This window comes from Dasypus novemcinctus, chromosome 9 (genome assembly GCF_030445035.2).
Source record: "Dasypus novemcinctus isolate mDasNov1 chromosome 9, mDasNov1.1.hap2, whole genome shotgun sequence".
Taxonomy (NCBI): domain Eukaryota; kingdom Metazoa; phylum Chordata; class Mammalia; order Cingulata; family Dasypodidae; genus Dasypus; species Dasypus novemcinctus.
The window spans coordinates 87,101,855-87,122,380 of record NC_080681.1 but is presented as its reverse complement, the minus strand read 5'-3'; the positions used below and the strand labels follow the sequence as shown (position 1 = coordinate 87,122,380).

General features: G+C 38.2%; 1 protein-coding gene and 1 pseudogene across 2 annotated transcripts in view; one reads left to right on the top strand and one right to left on the bottom strand.

Moving 5' to 3' along the window:
* Positions 1 to 20,526, bottom strand: part of PIK3R3 (phosphoinositide-3-kinase regulatory subunit 3) — a 135,564-nt gene that overhangs the window by 16,673 nt on the left and 98,365 nt on the right. For both annotated transcript variants that reach the window (XM_004462779.5, XM_071217470.1), the window contains 3 exons: positions 18,049 to 18,229; positions 17,477 to 17,602; positions 1,512 to 1,654 (listed from right to left, as the gene is read on the bottom strand). In XM_004462779.5, coding sequence (XP_004462836.2) covers positions 1,512 to 1,654; positions 17,477 to 17,602; positions 18,049 to 18,229 — 450 coding nt within the window. The remainder of the gene's footprint in view (positions 1 to 1,511; positions 1,655 to 17,476; positions 17,603 to 18,048; positions 18,230 to 20,526) is intronic.
* Positions 11,432 to 12,375, top strand: LOC139439579 (charged multivesicular body protein 5 pseudogene; annotated as a pseudogene).

Below are 20,526 nucleotides of genomic sequence, written 5' to 3'. Positions count from 1 at the left end.
TTCTTCTATTCTGTACTCTTACAGCAACAATTGTCCAGATAACTCATTTTTCGCCCAATAATATGTGGCTTTATATTACTATTACAACTTCATCGCTCACATTTACCTTACCTCCCTCTGCAACTGCAAGTTTTTTTATATTTCTTCATTATTAATAATTGTCACTTATTAAGAGCCTACCATGTACCAGGATACACACACACACAAGAACATATATATCATTTAATTCTCACAGCATTCTGATGAGGTATTTATCCACAATCTATAGAGGAGGAAACCAAGGCTCGGCTAGGTTAAGTAACTCATCCAAGGTCACATAACTAGTAAATGGCCAAAACAGAATTCAAGCCCATAGGTTAAACCATTTTGCTACATCATTTCAAAGCAGTTACCCCTATACTTAGGCACACAGAAGTTCACTATTACTGTAGTGCTGATAGAGAAATAATTTTTCTTTTCCATTGCATATGATTTATTTTTATTTATTCCCACTTTTTCATTCCTTTTCACTCCTCAACCCACTATTATCTTCTAACATTCCACTAAAATTTTTTGATAAAGCTAACGATATCCTTTTAGTTGCCAAATCCAATAGCTATTTCTCTGTTCAGTCTATGTAATGTAATTCTTAGCATCTATCATCGCATACAGTTATGCCTCTCAAATCCTTCCTCTATCTTGACTTTCAAATCCAAATAACCAGTTACCTGCATCCCAGACAGCTCCATTTTGATTCTCCAAGGAATCTCAAATCTGAACTCTCCTCATGAACATCCTATTTTGATGAATAACACCATTCCTCAGACACCAGAAATCTAGTAATAATCTTTGAGTTTTCCCACTCCTACCAGACCTGGTTAGGCACCAAATACTCAGCATTTCTATTAACTTGCCCTCCCTTCCTGCCATTGCTCTGGCTAGTGCCTCCCCATCTTTTAATCTGATGGCTGCAACCTCTTCAGCCACCTGCACCAGTCAGGCTGATCTTCCTGCCTACAGTCTTGTTCCGCCTCCAGTTTATCTCAATTGCTACCAAAGCTGGTCTTCAGTTCAACAAGTATTCAGTGAGTTCCCACTAATTACCCCCAGGTACTGTAATAGATGCTGGGGCTATCAGGGGTAATAAGTTACCATTTCTACTCTCAAAAAGCTCACAGTTTAGTGGATATGTCATTCTGTGAATGTTAAATTTGGGACCAATACCAGATACTGTAGGGCCATAGACAAAACGTCCCTAAACCACTCTTGGGAAAACAGAGAAGATTTTCTGGAAAAAGTCATGTATAACCTGGGTCCAAAAGGATAAGAGAAACTAACAACTTGGTGAAATACAGAAGAAGTACGGAAGAGAGAGGAGGTTCAGTATGGTGCCAGTGGCAGGAACGGCAAGTAGTTCCAAACTGCAGGACTATGAAGTGTCAGGGGGTACACTAAGTAGACAGACAGGGTTTGTCAGGGAAGAAAAGAAGTCTTATCTCACTGATGCATCTGGGGACATTAGGCAAACTTACCGTTCAATCTCTTTTTCATTCCCCTCTCTGCGAAATCGCTCTATATATTCTTTGCTATGTTGTTCTTGTGTGTGACACTGTTCCTCAAATATTTTAATTGTTTCATTAAAAGCTTCAATTGCAGTTCTCTTCATCTGTATTTCCTATAGAAGAGAAAAAGAAAAGACACACTTACTTTACTATTTTTGTAACTTTGGTCTTAAATCTTATAATTCTAGTTACATATAAGACCCAATTAAAAGGGGTAAAACAAGAATCTTTATTTTATTTATCCCACTCACCCAACCCCAACCTCTCTGTGTCCATGTGATGTGTGTTCTTCTGTGTCTGCTTGTCTTCTCTTTAGGTGGCTCTGGGAACTGACCCTGGGACCCTCTGGAGTGTAAGAGAGGCACTCAATCTCTTGCACCACTTCAGATCCCTGGTCTGCTGCATCTCTTATTGTCTCTCCTCTGTTTCTTTTTTGTTGCATCATCTTGCTGCGCCAGCTCTCCACTCAGGCCAGCTAACTGCGCAGGCCAGCACACCGCATAGGAAACAAGACCCTTTATTAAACCCCTACCCCTATTATGTATACTCAAAAGACATCATCTAAATCCTAAAAAAAAAAAAAAAAAAACCGTCACCTAAAATACAGCTGAGAACCACAGAAAGGCCTCTGAGCTGCCAAGAGATCGATCCTGAACTCCTCGACAGCAAGGACTGAGTTCTTCCTGTGCACCTGCTATTGTAGGATTAACCCCTGGATGGTGCTAGGAGTGACAGGGTGGAGCTGAGAAGTCCATGAACAAAGCATAAAGCCTCATACCCAGAAAAGCCCTACAGAATCTATTTAGCCTTACTTTCATTTCTCTAAAATGTGCTTAGTTTTCTGAACCTAGAGCAGAATAGAGCGGAAAATGAGAAGGGGAAGAAGAGCTGCTAAAGGCCAGTGCACTAAGAAGAACAAAATGAACAACTGAAAAACTCTAGAAAGCATACTTTAAAACTCCAAAAGTCCAGTAGGCTAGGCTATTCGGTTCAGTGTAAACAGGCTTACACGTTTTTACTTTAAAAGACCTTAGCAACTGATTTGTAATTTCCCTCAAATCTTCACAAAGTAGGTTAAATTTTGTTCAGTTTACTTTAAAAAGGCAAGAAATACAAAGGTCTTGAAAGATTGTCCTTCCAGATGTTCACAGTTTTTAAATCTTTGTTCCTTACAAGGTAATTCCTCAACTATCCAGAATTTATTCATTTCAACAAGTGATTATTGAGACTGTACTAATGCAGGGGTTCTTAACCTTTTTTGTTCCATAGACCCTTTTTGCCAGTCAGGTGAAAACCACAGACCCCTTACTAAGTCCACACTATACTGTGATTATTTAATAAATATATCACACCTGCACCAACACGTCCCCACAAGAATAATGTTTTTTTTTTTTATTTGAATTCAAGCTCACGGACCCCTTGTTAAGAACCGCTGCACATTATAATGGAAGGTACCACAGTGATAAGAGATTCATTACACCTGAGGCCTGTCCTGAAGGACTCAAAACACCCAAGTGGAATAGATTTGTGAGTTCTAATAGGGTTTGGTTTCGTGCCATAATAAAGTCTCCTAACTGGGGTGAGTTAGTTATTGTTTTAGGTACACTTCATGGAGGATGCAACATTTGAGCTAGGTCTTAAAAGAATGATGGTAGAAGAAAATGCAGCACTGCTAATAGAAGGCATAGGATATATATATGAAAGGACAAGGCTGTTCAGAGAACAATTGCTCAGCAGGGCTGCAACATAAGGGAATTAGCAGGAGATAAGAGAGGCTAGAATCTTATGCAGTTCCATATAGTTGAAGTTTTATCATATATATCCCCAATAGTATTGCAAACTTATTGGAATGCCCATATCTACATATCTGATTTCAAGTTCTACAGCTCTCAAATTATAGAGTAAGGTCTTGCTTGGTACCCTTGTGAGCTTAGAAATTATGTATAAAGCTCTGGTCCTGGATCTTTAAAATAAACACCAATTTAGACTTTATTATAGATGATGGTAGGAGGGCAGCCAGTGGATAAGTATTTGATTATAACTGCCAAAGCAGCAGTTACCCCATGCAGCCATTATTTTGAATATCACTATACGTATCACTGAAACTAAAAACGTACCTATTGATGCACCCATGTTTTCCTTTCCCCTCCCATCACAATGGAAGAGACCACCTTCCCTGTATTACATGTGCTCTGGATTCCAATCTCCCCTTCTTTTTCAAGTTCTTCACTCCATCACGACAGCCAGCCCCTCATACATCATCAACTCTCTTAGTCTACTGCTTTCTTCTTGGTAACAACAAACAGGTTTTAGTAACACCAGTTTAAAAAAAATATCACTTAACCCTGAATTCCCTGAGCCTCAGAAGAGTTGCACCCTACTGACATGGCCCAATCAAAGCCCTAATCATAATTTAATCATGCCCAGGTACAGATCAGTTTACAAACATCCACTATCTACTTTTTGAATTCATAACTATATCAAACTGCTACACACACTATAAAAAAAGAAAAAAAAAAAAAAACTGTGAATTCCCTTCCAGTCACAGTCAAACTTCTTGAAAAAGTTGTTTATAGGTGCTGTCTCACCATCCTCATCTTTCATTCACTCTTCAACTCACTCTACTCTGGCTTCTGCCCTCAGCAGAAGACTGTTCTTTCCAAGGTCGCAATGATCTCCTAGTTGCCAGTTCCCTCTCCCTTGTCCCAATCCATCACTAACTCCTATTATTTTTCCTCCTAATTATAAATAATCCAGATGTCAGATATCCCCACATGGGACCTATTCTCACTCTGACTCAAAACAAGCCATCTCTTTCTCTTCTCTTGCACAAAAGCAATCTTGATTTTATCTGAGATCTCACAGGAAAAACAGAGACCCATATGACACATTTCTCATCCACTCTTTGAACCCCATTTAACAATTATTTTTCCCTAGCACATCTCCTGTAGTGCTAATCACTAGGTCTCTCTTTTTCGCTCATACCTCCCAAAGCTTTAAACCACCATGGCTCTTCTCTGCCCACAGCCCAGTATTCTACCACTACCACCACCCCATACCCTAGCTCAAGTCTTGCTCCAGATTCTCACATAGAGAAATGTAGCTCTCGTCTAGCTTCCATTTCGGATTTTTTTTTTTTTTGGGGGGGGGGGGGTGGAGTGGTTGCCTCCCTCTATCCACATACTAAACTCCCAAACCAGGGATTTCAAGTATAACATCCAATCTCGTATCAGCTGCTTAGGACTTCTAGCCTTCAATTAAATCTTTTATATCACAGAGTATTTGGGCAGCATGTGCAATGCTCTCTGCTTTCTCCAGCCATGGCAACAAAGCAGAAATGCAGTTCTATACAAGCCAAAGCTATAAGAAAAGTGGCAATTTTTTCTAGCCTCTGTTCACAGAAGAGTTAAGCCTCCCTTAGACCCTGGTTTTATGCAATGAATCTGACTCCAGGTGTCTCTACCAAGGGTGGAGTGCTTTTGGCTCATTACCTTGCACAAATTCATTCAGCCAATAACTAAACACTAACTATATGCCAGGCATTATTCTAGGCATTTCGGATACATGAGTAAACAAGCTGGACAAAGATTTCTGCCCTCTTGGAACTTACAGATGAGGGGGTTATACAGACAATAAACAATACACAACTCTGTATACAGATAATAAAACAATACAGCAACCCCTGCTGTCAAACCGGACAAGGCACAATAAGTAATAAATTACAGGAAATCAGAAGTGGCTCAACTGATAGACCATCTGTCTACCATATGGAACGTCCAGGGTTCAATCCCCAGGGCCTCCTGACCCGTGTGATAAGCTGGTCCATGGACAGTGCTGCCGCACACAAGGAGTGCTGTGCCACACAGGGACGCCTCTGTGTAGGGGTGCCCCATGTGCAAGTAGTGCGCCCCATAAGGAGAGCTGCCCCACGTGAAAAAAGCGCAGTCTGCCCAGGAGTGGCGCCACACACACTGAGAGCTGACACAGCAAGATGATACAACAAAAAAGAGACGCAGTTTCCCAGTGCCGCCGGACAATGCAAGCGTACACAGAAGAACACACAACGAATGGACAGAGAGAGCAGACAATAGGGGGAAGGGGAGAGAAACATATAAAATAAATATTTTTTTTAAAGTAATAAATTACATAGTTAGATGCAAGAAGTATTAGAAAAAGTAGAGTGGGTAAGGAGGATCAGAATGCAAGTTGCAATTTTAAATAATGTAGCCAGGTAGGCCTCATTGAAAGGATAATATGTGAGCAAAGACTTGAAGGAGGTGAGAGAGTAGCCAAGTATCTGGGGAAAAAGTATACCAGGATCAGGTAAGAGCCAGAGTAAAGACCCAAAGATGGGAAGGAGGTATAGCATAGTCAAGGAACAAGGAGGCTAAGTGTGGCTGGAGCAGAGGGCATGAGGAAGAGATCTACAAGAAATTAGGTCAGAGAAGAGGGGCATAAATCATGCTAGGCTTTACAGAAAGGACTCTGGCTTTTACTCAGTATAAAATGTGGGACCAGAGCAGGGTTTTAAACAAAGGAGTACTGTGACCTGACTTATGTCTTACAAGTATCACTCTAGCTATACTGAGAATAAATTTGGAGGGTGGGACCATGAATAAAGGAAGAAGATTTCTTAGGAGGTTTCTGTAGTAAATCCAGGCAAAAAATGATAGTGGCTTAGAACAGGGTTTTAGCAGTGGAGGTGATGAGTAGTACTTGGATTCTGGCTATATTCTGAATGCAAAACCAAGAGGATTTCCTAATGAACTAGACACAAGGTGTAAAAGAGTATAGGATGACTCCAGGGCCTCTGGCCTGAGAAAGTAGAAGGATGTGATCACTCAGAACTAGGTGGAAAAGGCTAAGGGTAGAATAGGCTTGAGGTAGAAGATCGGAGTCATTACAGACATGTTAAGATATCTATTAAACATCCAAATGAAGCTTCTGAAAGGCAGGTGGATATACGAGTCCAGAGTTAAGAGACATTTGAACCAGAGATTTAAGTCTGGGAGTTACTGGCTTACAGATGGAATTTAAAGCCACAAGACTGTGGCTAGAAAAGAGAAGAGGACCAAGGTCAAAGAGAAGAGGAGAAGCCAGCACAGAACAGAGAAGGAACTACCATGGAGGTTAACACTCAGTTGTCTCTGCTTTTAACTAGATATGGAAGTTCTATTTATGACCTACCAGTATTTTACATTGTTATTCATATTTTTATTGGAAATACAGCATACATAAGCAATATAGGGCATAAAGCAAATCCACAGCTTAACAAACTATTATAAATACGTTGTAAGCATGTAACTATATCATAAATCATTATGAAACGAACATAAACACAACCAGCACTCTAAAAGTTCCCTGTGTATCCTTTTTAGATCACAACTCCTTGCCTCTTCCCACCCCACCAACCCTCAGCTTGATGATAACATCATCCAGCCCTTGGTGATCATCAGTTCCTTTCTGTCCTTAAGGTTTTACAACCTTATGCGCCCATCCTAAAAAGAGTTAACATTTCCCTGTTTTTCAGCCTTACATGAATAGACTCATGTATTCTTTTGCATCTATAATCTCACAAAGAAAGTTGTATGTAGACCTTTAAATATACACTTATATATGTATTAATCCATCATTGCTTTGTTTGATGTAGAGGAAGGGGAATAAGTGTAACACTTTGACTATTGCATGTTGTGCTTAACAAATATCAAAGTACTTCAAAGAACAGGGCCTCATCTTTTCCCCTATGTTCCTTGAGTTAAACAGAGTCTCATGCCTAGAGGAGAAATTCAATAAATGTTTTTGGACTGTGATACTGACCTTTTTTCTGTCACACATGTGCATGCGCATGCTTGCACACATACACACACACCTAGGTGGAGTTGTTGTTATCTTAATTTAATACACAGGGAACTTGAAGCATGGCGACTTTCTGAAGGGACATAATCAGCTTTCAACAACATCAGGATTAGAAAATTAATCTCCTAAATTCCAAGTCAGCTCATTTTATATATTTTAAGAAGATAACATATGCACATAGAAATAAAAAAATCAAACAATATACAAGGGGCCCCCCAGAGGTTAGTTTCTACTAGAGATATTCTGAGCATATAAGCATATAGCACATTTATATTATTTCTTTTTTATAAACTGCAAATGACAGTGTAACACATGTACTCTTTCTATACTTAGCTTTTTTTTTTTCATGAAGCTTGGATTTTATTGGAAGGATATAGATGACAAACAAAATAAGCGTATTTTTAAAGTATGTTTATAGTGTGTTATATTAAAAAGTAAAGCAGGAAAGAGTGAATGTCAGATGGGAGAGACTTCTTCACTATACTTTTTTTTAATATACTTTTGTTATTAAAGTTAATAGATCACAAGAATGTTACATTAAAAAACATGAGGTTCCCATATACCCCACTCCCCACATCCCACCCCATCATTTTTTAAATTATATATTTTTGAAGATACACACAATCACACACAAAAAATGTTACATTAAAAAATATGAGGTTCCCATATACCGCCCCACCCCCCCAAACCAACAACCTCCTTCATCATTGTGACACACTCATCTCACTCGGTGAACACATTTTGGAGCACTGCTGCACCAGAAAGATAATAGTTTACCCTGTAGTTCACACTCTCCCCCAATACATTCATATACTTTGCTTTTTTTAAAAAAACGTAGTATATCAGAAATTATTCAATATCAGTACATACAAATTTTCTTCATTTTTTATGATGGTTTATTCAATAATTTCATTTCATTTTGTTTTAAAAAGAAAAAAGGGTCTTTTTGTTGTACAATAATATATGCATTTTATTATTTTCTTCCTTCCACTTTACTGTACTTCACCGAAATCCCTCAAGTTCCATCACCCAGAACATCTGAACATCCTGGCACATTTTCATAAAAGCCAAGGCATAAACTAGGTCAAAGCAAGGCACCTTGAGTTTTAGTAATACTCAAATAGTTTATAACAAACTAACCCTCACTCAGGTAACAATTATAAACCATCAACAGATATAAAAAATAAATATTTGATGGAATATTACTGTAATCAAAAGGGGGAAAAAATTGGGGAGATTTGACCCTTGACTGCAAAGAAAGTCTAAGTTGGGTTCCACATACATACATTGATTTTCAAGGGCACACCCCAGTTCACATGGTGTGAGGTGCTGAAAATACAAACAAAGCCATGCCAAATATATCAGAAAAGAATGCTGAGAATTCCAGAAAGGCTAGAAGTTGAGGGAAGAAGTCCCAAAAAGAGGCAAAGCACAAAATCTGCATGTAAGCTCCCCTCAAATCCTTAGCTAATCCCTGTACTGTAAGAGAGAGGCTAACGAGTCTCAGTGGAAAGTAACAATTTGAGGGATGAAAGAGCAGAGCAGATATTTCAGCTGATTCCCACTGTAGGGGGAAAAGAGTTTAGAGTGTGAGCCCCATCAAGTTAGAGGGACTTGATAAACACCTCAGGTTTTCTAATAAAGGAACCACACATTAGGAGTAAGGACTACCACCTAGGATTAAGTCTAAAGACAAAACTGAAACAGATCCACCCTAACACAAAGCCCAAAACAAGGCTGCCACAAATTTAAACCAGTAATTTAACTATCTTCTAGGAAAAAAGTCAACACACTTTAGAAGATGAGAGAAACCAAAATTCTAAAAATATATTATCCACAACAGACAGAATACAATAAAAAATTATTATAGGGAACCAATGTGGCTCAAGCAGTTGAGAGCCTGCTTCCCACACAGGACATCCCGGGTTCAGTTCCCAGTGCCTCCTAAAAACAAAAAAACAAACAACAAGCAAACAAATGAAAAAACCAATTCAGGGAGGCAGATGTGGCGCAGTGGTTGAGCTCCAGATTCTACATACAAGGTCCCAGGTTCACTCCCTGGCTCCGGTAGCTCAAAAACAATTTTTTTTTACTATAAATGCAGAAGAACAGGGAAATGTTATCTGTAGTCAGAAAATCAAGATAATATAAACAGGCCTGTTATTAGAATTAGGAGGCTGGGACTTTAAAGGTTAAGGACTTAAAAGAGAATATACTTATAGTAAATAAACAGATGGGAATCTCAACAGAGGAATGAAAATTTTTAAAAATTATTAAAATATCAAATGGTAATTCTAAAACTGAAATGAAATTTTACCTAATAAAATTAATAGCATTTTGTACACAAGAAAAGGACATTGAAACTGAAAACACATCAATAGAAACTATCCATTCTGAAGGGAGAAAAAGTTTTAGAAAAACAAGAATTGGCACCTAAGTAACCTACGGAACATTATCAAGTTGTCTGACAAACATGTAACTGTAGCCAAAAGAGGAGAGAAGCAAGAAAATGGGGCAGAAAAATAATTTGAAAACAGGCAAAAAACTGCCAACATTTAAAAAACTAAACTAAAATCCAAAAAGCTCAGCAAATTCTAAGCTGGATGAACACAAAAAAAACTAAACCACGGCACACTGTAATCAAACTGGTCAGCAAAAATAAAAATATTGAAAGTAGCCATTGGGGAAAAAAAAAACAGATAACATACAGGGGAGGAACAACAGCATAATAGTTAACTTCTCATTATAAAAAATAGAAGTCAGAACACAATGGAACATTTTTAAAGTGCTAAAAGAAAAGCACTAACAACACAGAATTCTATAACCATTCAAAATATCCTTCAAGGGAAGCAGACTTGGCCCAGTGGTTAGGGTGTCCGCCTACCACTTGGGAGGTCCGCGGTTCAAACCCCGGGCCTCCTTGACCCGTGTGGAGCTGGCCCACACACAGTGCTGATGCGCGCAAGGAGTGTCGTGCCACGCAGGGGAGTTCCCGCGTAGGGGAGCCCCACACGCAAGGAGTGCATCCCATAAGGAGAGCCGCCCAGCGCGAAAGAAAGTTCAGCTTGCCCAGGAATGGCACTGAACACAAGAGAGCTGACACAACAAGACGACACAACAAAAAAGAAACAAAGATTCCTGTACCGCTGACAACAACAGAAGCAGACAAAGAAGAACATGCAGCAAATAGACACAGAGAACAGACAACTGGGGTGGGGGGAAGGAAGGGGAGAGAAATAAAATAAATAAATAAATCTTTAAAAAATACCCTTCAAGGGAAGCAGACTTGGCCCAGTGGTTAGGGCATCCACCTACCACATGGGAGGTTCGTGGTTCAAACCCCGGGCCTCCCTGACCCGTGTGGAGCTGGCCCATGAGCAGTGCTGATGCATGCAAGGAGTGCCATGCCACGCAGGGGTGTCCCCCGCGTAGGGGGGCCCCACACGCAAGGAGTGCACCCCATAAGGAGAGCCACCCAGCATGAAAGAAAGTGCAGCCTGCCCAGGAATAGTGCTGCACACATGGAGGGCTGACACAACAAGATGACACGACAAAAAGAAACAGATTCCTGTGCTGCTGACTACAGAAGCGGACAAAGAAGACACAGCAAATAGACACACACAGAACAGACAACCGGGGTGTGGGGGGGGAGGGGAGATAGATAGATAGATAGATAGATAGATAGATAGATAGATAGATAGATAGATAGATAGATAGATAGATAGATAGATAGATAGATAGATAGATAGATGGATAGATAGATAGATAAATCTTTAAAAAAAAAAAAGGCAGTGAAGATCTCCAGTAAAGATATATTATTCATCCGTAAAGAGGAATGAAGTTCTAACACATGCAACAACATGAATAAACCTTGAAGATAGCATGTTGAGTGAAATAACTCCAACACAAAAGGACAGATACTGTATGATTTCACTTATATGAAATATTTAGAATATGCAAATTCATCGAGATAGAAAGTAGAGTATAGGTTATCAGAAATGGTAGGGGGAGGAGGATTGGAGAGTTAAAGCATAATGGGACTTCTGTTTCTGGTTTTGCTTAAGTGTTTGGGTTTCTTTGCAGCCGCCCAAGATGAACCATATCTTTGGGAAAGTGAGAAACCCAAGGCTCCACCACCCAGCCTGACTGACTGCATTGGCATGGTGGAAAGCAGAGCAGAATCCATGGACAAAAAGATTTCCCGACTGGATGCTGAGCTAGTGAAGTATAAGGATCAGATCAAGAGATGATAGAGGGTCCTACAAAGAATATGGTCAAAGCAAAATACGGTAAAGCAAAACTGAATGTATGAACAGCAGCAAGACAATCTTGCCCAACATTCATTTAACATGGAACAGACCAATTACACCATCCAGTCATTGAAAGACACCAAGACCTCAGTTGATGCTATGAAACTGGGAGTAAAAGACATGAAGAAAGCATATGAGGAAGTGAAAATTGATCAGATTGAGTATATACAAGACTAGCTAGAGGATACAATGAAAGATGCAAATAAAATCCAGGAATCTCTGAGTTGTAGTTATAGCACCCCAGACTTAGATGAAGATGATCTAGAAGCTGAATTGGATGCACTGGGTGATGAGCTTCTGGCTGATAACGACAGTTCGTATTTGGTTGAAGCAGCATCTGCACCTGCAATTTCAGAAGATGTTCCCATTGATACGAAGAATAAGGATGGTGTGCTGATAGATGAATTTGGATTGCCACAGATCCCTGCTTCATAGATTTGCATTATTCAAGTACTTCAAGTAAAATAAACACATATTCGGATAACTGGGAAATATTTATCTTTCCAAACTTACCACAACAGGTTTAGGTTTCTTTCCTTCCTTTGAAGGAAAGGTTAATTACATTGCTTTATTGTTCTTCTATTAAAGAGATTTATTGCTTGGGGTTGCTTTCTTTGTACTAAATTTGTATTCCTTTTCCCTTATGAAAGACTAACTTAAAAATATCAATGGCTATGTAAGACTTGTTTTCTTTCATTAATCATAATTTGAAATGAAACCAAGGAAATGGGGAAGCAGACGTGGCTCAACTGGTTGAGCATCTGCCTAACATATGCGAGGGTCCAGGGTTCAAACCTAGGGCGTCCTGACCCGTGTGGTGAGCTAGTCCATGCCATGTGCAGAGCTGCAGCGCGCAAGGAATGCTGTGCCAGGCAGGATCGCCCCCGTGTGGGGGTGCCCCACGCGCAAGGAGTGTGCCCGGCAAGAGAGCTGCCCTGTGCGAAAAAAGTGCAGCCTGCCCAGGAATGGCGCCACACATACAGAGAGCTGACACACCAAGATGACACAACAAAAAAAGAGATGCAGTTTTCTGGTACCACCGAGGGTGCAAGTGGACACAGAACACACAGCGAAAGGACACAGAGAGCAGACAACAGGGGGAGGGGGAAAGAAATAACTAAAAATAAATCTTAAAAATAAATAAATAAATAAATTCTATGACACTGTAACTCTATAATTTCAGAATGACCTGCTGTATCGATAAGACAAAGATGAGGTTGTTAGGACTGCTCATATTATAATTCAAAACTATTTTATAGTATAGTATTATAGGTTGGTTAAAAGATGGCCTTTTTGATGGGTCTTGTGAACAAGTTGTTACTGTATCCAGTACTGGAATGGAATTCTCATTACTTTATCATGAGTGGTTATTTTGATTCTATGGTTCCTCCAGTATTACCACCTGACTTGTACCAATAATGAATATTTCTTGATATTTAATGTATAGGACATTTACTTACACTCAACAAATATTTTTCAAAAGGGAAAAAAAAAGCTTAATGGTTACAGAGTTTCTGTTTGGGTAGATGGAAAAGTTCTGGTAATGGATAGTGGTAAGGGCAGAACAACATTGTGAATGGGATTAATTTCACTGAACTGTATGCTTGGGAGTGATTGATTTGGGAAATTTTATGTTCTATATATGTTTCTATAGTTTAAAGAGTAGGGGAAGGAGACCAAAGAGGCAATGACAATTAATGTAATACATGATCCTGAACTGGGTCTAATAATGTCCAAAAAGACATTATTGAGACAACTGAAAAAATGGAATTTAGACTGTATGTTTGAAACAATGTTAAATTTCTTGAACTTGATATATGCACTTAATGAGGTATATCCTTGTTCTCAGTAAATATGGAAGTATTAAGTGTTTAATGAGCATATTGCATGTGTAGCAGTTTTATATGGTTATGAATTCAAAAAACAGATATTGGATTATGCCTCTAATCTGATCTGTACCTGGGCATGATTGAGTTATGATTAGGGCGTTGAGTCCCCACCGTGGGGACTCACAGATAAAAGGCATGGCAAAGAACACAGTTGGGACTTTTAATGCTGGAGTTTTGATGTTGGAGTTTAATGCTGAAGACTTAAGCTAGAGCCCCAGCAAGTAAGCTCACAGAGGAAAGAGCAGCCAGCCCCAGGAAGAAAGAAACCTTGAACCCAGAAGAAAAGCAAGCCCCAGGAACGTAAGAACCCAGGTAGCCTGAACCCTCATAGACGTTGGCAACCATTTTGCTCCAAATAGACTTTGGTGAGGGAAGTAACTTATGCTTTATGGCCTGGTATCTGTAAGCTTCTACCTCAAATAAATATCCTTTATAATGCCCAGCAGATTTCTGATATTTTGCATCAACACCCCTTTGGCTGACTAATACAGCATGTAACCTACTCTCGAATGCTTAGAAGATTAGAGAGAGACTGAGAGGCAGGCAGACACAGAACAGGCGGGACATAGAATGATACTACACAAATGTGGCAAAATATTAAAAGTTGGTAAATCTGGGCATCCAGTTAGCAGGGATACTACAGTTTTCTGTATTGGTTTTGTGTTATTTTTGCAACGTTCTATAAATTTGAAATTATTTCAAAATAAGAAGTTAAAAAATGCATATTTTATAATAATCTCTATAGAAACGACATTAAAAAAAAAAAAAGAGCTATAGCTAAAAAGTCAGATGAGGAATTACAATGGAATACAAAAAAATATTAGATTGACCCAAAAGAAGGCAATGAAAGATTTAAAAGAAACAAAAACTCATGCAAATAGAAACAAGTAGTTAACAATAAATATAAAGCCAACAACATCAATCATTTAAACAAATACAAATGGATTAATGTACTCCAAGTGAAATGTAGACTGTCAGATGAGATTTTTTTTTAAGAATAGATTTTAATAAAAGCAAAAACTAACGACATACTGTCAGTAAGGGATGTACTTTAAATATAAAGACAAATAAATTGAAAGTAGAAGAACAGAAAAACATGTATTATGCAAATACTAGGTATATAAAAACTGATGTGGCTGTATCAGACAAAGTTGACTTCAAAACAAAGAGAATTACCAGACATAAAGAGCATGATTTCATAATGATAAAAGAAAAAGCATCATATGTGTAAGCACCTATTGTAATAGCATTTCAACACCCAAAAGGCAAAAGTTGACCAAATTAGAAAAATAGATTCCATCACAATTAGAGATTTTCTTGGTTTTTAAAAAAGATTTATTTATTTATTTATTCCCCCCCTTCCCCTCCTTCCACCCTGCTGTTTTTGCTGTCTGTGTTGTCTTCTCTTCTCATTTTCTCTCCTCTAGGATTCACCAGGATTCAATCCTGAAGACTCCTGATGTAGAGCCACCTGTTTCTGGTTTCCACTGCACTTCACCTTGACTCTCCCCTTGTCTCTCTTTTGTTGTGTCATCATCTTACTGTGTGACTCACTTGTGCAGACACTGGCTCACCCCACAGGCCCTCGTGCAGGCACTGGATCACTTGCAGGCATTTGCAGGCACTCACACGGACGCTGGCTCACCACGCAGGTACTCACGCAGTCAAACTTTCTCTTCTTTTTCACCAGGAGGCCTCAGGGATCAAACCCAGGTCCTCCCATATGGTAGGTGGAAGCTCTATCACTTGAGCCACATCTGTTTCCCATAATTAGAGATTTTAAAGCTCCCTCTCAATAACTGATAGAACTAGCAAAAAAGTCAGTAAAGATAGAGAAGATCAAATTGACACTATATAGGACCTTAAACTAATTGATATTTACAGAGCACTATACTCAACAACTTTAGAATACACACTCTTTGTCTAATTCATGGAAATTTACCAGGATAGAAATACGCAAGGTCATAAAATAAGTCTCCATAAATTTCAAAATACTGTAACCTTAAAGAATATGTTCTCCAACTACCACAAAATTAAATTATAAATAATAAAATATCTAGAAAGTGCCAAATATTTAGAAATTAGTACAAGAGAAATTAGAAATATTTAAAACTGAAAGATGATAAAAAATAAGGTATAACAAAATGTGTGGTATGTACCTAAAGCAGTGCTTAGAAGATTTATAGTTTTAAATACTTATAATAGAAAATAAGAATGCTTTAAAATCAATGACAAAATTTCTACCTTAAGAAACTACAAAATGAAGAGCAAATTCAACTGAAAGAAAACAGAAGGAAATAATAAAGAGCAGAAATTCATGAAATAAAAAACATATTTTTCAAATCCATTATGTTTATTTCTAGAAAGGACTCATTACTGTGCACTATGAGGTGACAGTATGCCAAACCTTTGACACCCATCCTTTTAATCACTTAGAACGTAGTAGAATCAACATAGACTAAGGCTTCTATAACTCATATGATATTCAAAGTAATAACCTGTGTTTCAAGAGAATGTACACGAAAAACCCAGTTAAATCTATTTTATTAGGCCACTAATGACTCAAAGATTACAAAGAATGAACTTGCCTGAAAATACACACTTTCATCATAATTCCCTGCACTTTTACATATCATGTAACAATTCGGGGCAAATTAAACCTAAACTAAAAAGAATCAAAATTCTTTTTAATAAAAATCTAAATTAAAAAGAATTAAAGTAGGAACTGGAGCAAGGAGTTCTAGGGGAAAATGTCAGATTATTCTTCAGAATTTTGCCATATATCATCAATAAGAAAAAAAAATTACTGGTTATTAAAGTTTATGATCTAAAAAGAACTGTCTGACTGAGACTGTTACTGGTCCAACAATTTCCATTCACTTCTTCCTCAATAATAGAACCCCCAAATATTAGTTGGGAAAACTAACCAAATGATGAAGACTACATTTCCCAGCCTCCCCTGAAGTTAACTGTGACCGTAGCTAGGTGTGACCAAGTAACCAAGTTTTAGCCAATGGGATGAAAGTGGAAGCAGTATATGTTCCTTCTGGGAAGCAGCCTTTAAAACAGGGAATGTTTCTCTTTCCCATACTTCCTTCCCATTTAGTAGAATATGGCTGTGATGGCTGATGCCGAAATAGCCAACTTCTACAAACAGCAAGGCATCAAGACAGGACTGTAGAACAGCTGTGGACTTGCCGAACAACCTTGCACTGCCAATGTATGCATGAAAGAAAAATTGATTTCTATCTGAAGCCTTTGTTATTTTGTTATTTTTGGGCACTTGCAGTCAAATGTAATCCTAGTTAATACTAAGTGATACAAAATATATCCTTTTTTTTTTTTAAAGATTTATTTATTTATTTCTCTCTCCTTCCCCTCCCACCCCGGCTGTCTGTTCTCTGTGTCTATTTGCTGCGTCTTCTTTGTCCACCTCTGTTGTTGTCAGTGGCACAGGAATCTGTGTTTCTTTTTGTTGCGTCACTTTGTTGGGTCAGCTCTCGTGTGTGCGGCGCCATTCCTGGGCAGGCTGCACTTTCTTTCTCACTGGGCAGCTCTCCTCACAGGGTGCACTCCTTGCGCGTGGGGCTCCCCTACGCAGGGGACACCCCTGCGTGGCAGGGCACTCCTTGCACACATCAGCACTGCACATGGGCCAGTTCCACACGGGTCAAGGAGGCCCGGGGTTTGAACCACAGACCTCCCATACAAAATATATCCTTAACCAATAAAAACTGTTTCTAAATGGTGGATGAATTTATATCACCAGAGACTCAAAAAGGTTATTTAAGCTACTAAGACAGCTAAACATCATCAGAAACTCTGTAGAAAATCCAACTGGAACAAATGCAACTGGCCCAAACAACAAAAATATACCAACCTGGGATGTTCTGGTATATTCTTCATATAGCCTGTCATACTCTTTACTCTTTTCCTGATACTGAGAATGGTACTCTTGAAGTTTTTTACCTACTGCATCAATGTTATCTTCTTTTACGAACTGATCCTACACAGGTAAATAAAAGAAGTAGAGAATGTTAACAATCCTGACACATAAGTTTTTCCATATCTATTCATTTTTAAATTATTTGTAATTTCAATGCAGAAGTCTAAGCCACTGTATTAAGCATGCAAAAGCATTCAATCCTTTTAACAGTAAGATTGCTCTTTAGCTCATATCAAAATAGTTAATACTTTAAAAATTAAGAAATGAAGTATAAATGAGAAATGTAAATAGAAATACTTTAAAGTTAATAAATACATTCAACAACCTACTAAGGAAAGGTAGCCACAAAATAAGTTCCAAATATATGATAAGTGTTTAGTATCAGAAATGTACAATGACTAAATTTCTTTTTCTTTTTTAACTGTCAAGTCTGATAAATTTGAATCAAATGATGCCTGTTAAATAAAAGTCTTCGCAAGAGCTATCAAGAACTTCTGTAATCATACCTGTTGGTATCTGGACACTGGGTACATCAGCTTCACATCAAGTTTTGGATTGTACTGAGCAAGAGATTCATGATGATAGTGGTTAATGAGCTCCACCACAGAATTAAATGTCAGAGGATCAGAAAAGCCATATTTACCATCCCGATGATAGATCTTTATTAACTTATTATTGCCTCCCTTCCTGTGAACAACAAGACAACAGCTAAAGATTTTCCCCTAAATTTCTAATAAAGTACTACTATGAAATACTATTTTCAACATGGAGATAAGAAAGTTTGGTACTAAACAAGTTCTAGTATGTTACTGAGGCTGAAAGGGGTTAAAAGGCATATATAAAATTATGTGGATAAAAGTACATATATTATTTTCATGCCTTTTTTTTTTCCACCAACCCTATTACTCACCCCCATTCTGTTCCCTGGTAATCTAGTTTCTAGATTTTGACCCTATGAGTTTGCTTATTCCAATTATTTCATATCAGTGAGATCATGCAATATTTGTCCTTTTGCGTCTCACTTATTTCATGCAACATGATGTTTTCAAGGTTCTTCCATGTTGTCACATGTACCAGAACTTCATTCCTTTCTATAGCTGAATAATATTCCATTGTTTGTATATACCACATTTTGTTTATCCATTCATCAACTGATGGAAACTTAGGTTGTTTCCATCTTTTGGCAATTTTGAATAATGTTGCTATGAACTTCAATAGACAAATATCTGCACAAGTCCCTGTCTTCAGTTCTTTTGACTATATACCGAGAAATGTGACTGCCAACTTATATAGGAATTTTACATTAAACTTTCTGAAGAAATACCACAGTCCTCTACATAGTATGCACCATTTTATACTCTCACCAATAATGAATGAGTGTCCCTATTTCTCCCATCCTCTCCAACACTTTTAAATTTCTCTCTCTTTTTTTTAAATAGTAGCCATTCTAGTTGATGTGAAATAGTATCATCTCATTGTGGTTTTCATTTGTATTTCCCTAATGGCAAATGATGTTGGGCATCACTTCATGAGCTTTTCGATCATTTGTATATCTTCTTTGGAGAAATGTCTATTCAGGTTGTGGTGGTTTGAAGCTGTATGTACCCTAGAAAAAACATTTTCTAAAATCTAATCCATTCCTGTGGATATAAACCCCTTTTAAGTAGGAACTTTTGATGAGGCTACTTCAGTTAAGGTGTGACCCACTTCATTCAAGATGGGTCTTAATAGTGTTACTGGAATCCTTTATAAGTGGTACAAATACAATTTTCGTTGTGCTCAGCTTCTTGCTTCCATGTTTTTTCTCTATCTGGTACCTCCAAAAAAAAAAAAAAAGAGTTGGCCATAAACATGAAGGCTGGTTTCTGATCTCTCAATTCAATTCCACTGGTCTGTATGTCTGTCTTTGTGTCAATACCTTGCTTTTTTGGTTATTGTGGTTTTGTAATAAATTTATGTCTTTTGAGGTAACAGGGCCAGGGATTGAACCCAGGAACCTTCTTTGTGGGAAGCTGATGCTCAACCCCTGAGCCACATCAGTTCCCTATAATAAGTTTTAAGATTAGGAAGTGTGAGTCCTCCAACTTCATTCTTCCTTTTTAAGATGGCTTTGGCTCTTGAGGGTTCCCCTACCCTTCCATATCATTTTTTTTTTCTTTTTTCCATATAAATTTGATGATTGGCTTTTCCAATTTCTTCAAAGGAGGATGTTGGAATTTTTATTGGAAATGCATTGAATCTGTAAAACTCTTTGTGTAGATTTGGCATCTTAATTATTTAGTCTTCCAATCCAGGAATACAGAATGACCTTTCATTAATTTAGGTCTTCTTTGATTTCTTTTAGCAATGTCTTACAGTTTTCTGTATAAAAGTCCTTTACATCTTCAGCCTGATTTATTCCTAGATACTTGATTCTTTTAGTTACTATTTTTTTAAGACATTTTATTTCCCTCCACCCCCTCATTGTATACACTTGCTGTATCTGTTTGTTTCTTTGTTTCTTTAGGAGGCACCAAGAACTGAACCCAGGACCTCCAATGTGGGAGGGAGGCACCTAATCACTTAAGCCACCTCCATTCCCTGCTTTCTTATGTCTCTCATTATGTTCTTCCTCCTGTGTCTCTTGTGTCATCTTGTTGCGTCAGCTTGCTGCACCTGCCCGTTGCACCAGTTCGCTGTCTTGCTTGTTCTCTTTAGGAGGCACCAGGAACTTCTGCTCTCTGTTTTGTTGTTTCTTTCATCATGTTTTCTTGTGTCTTGTATTATCTTGTTGTGTGAGCTTGCCATGCCTGCCTGTCAAGCCAACTTGCTGTCTTCTCTAGAAGACATCAGGAACTGAACCATAGCCAAAGCAGGAGTTCAATTGCTTGAGCCATATCTGCTTCCCTTTTATAGTTGCTATTTTAAATGGAATTTTTTTTCTTAATTTCTTCTTCCAATTGTTCACTATTGGTTTATAAAAACAACTGATTTTTCCATGCTGA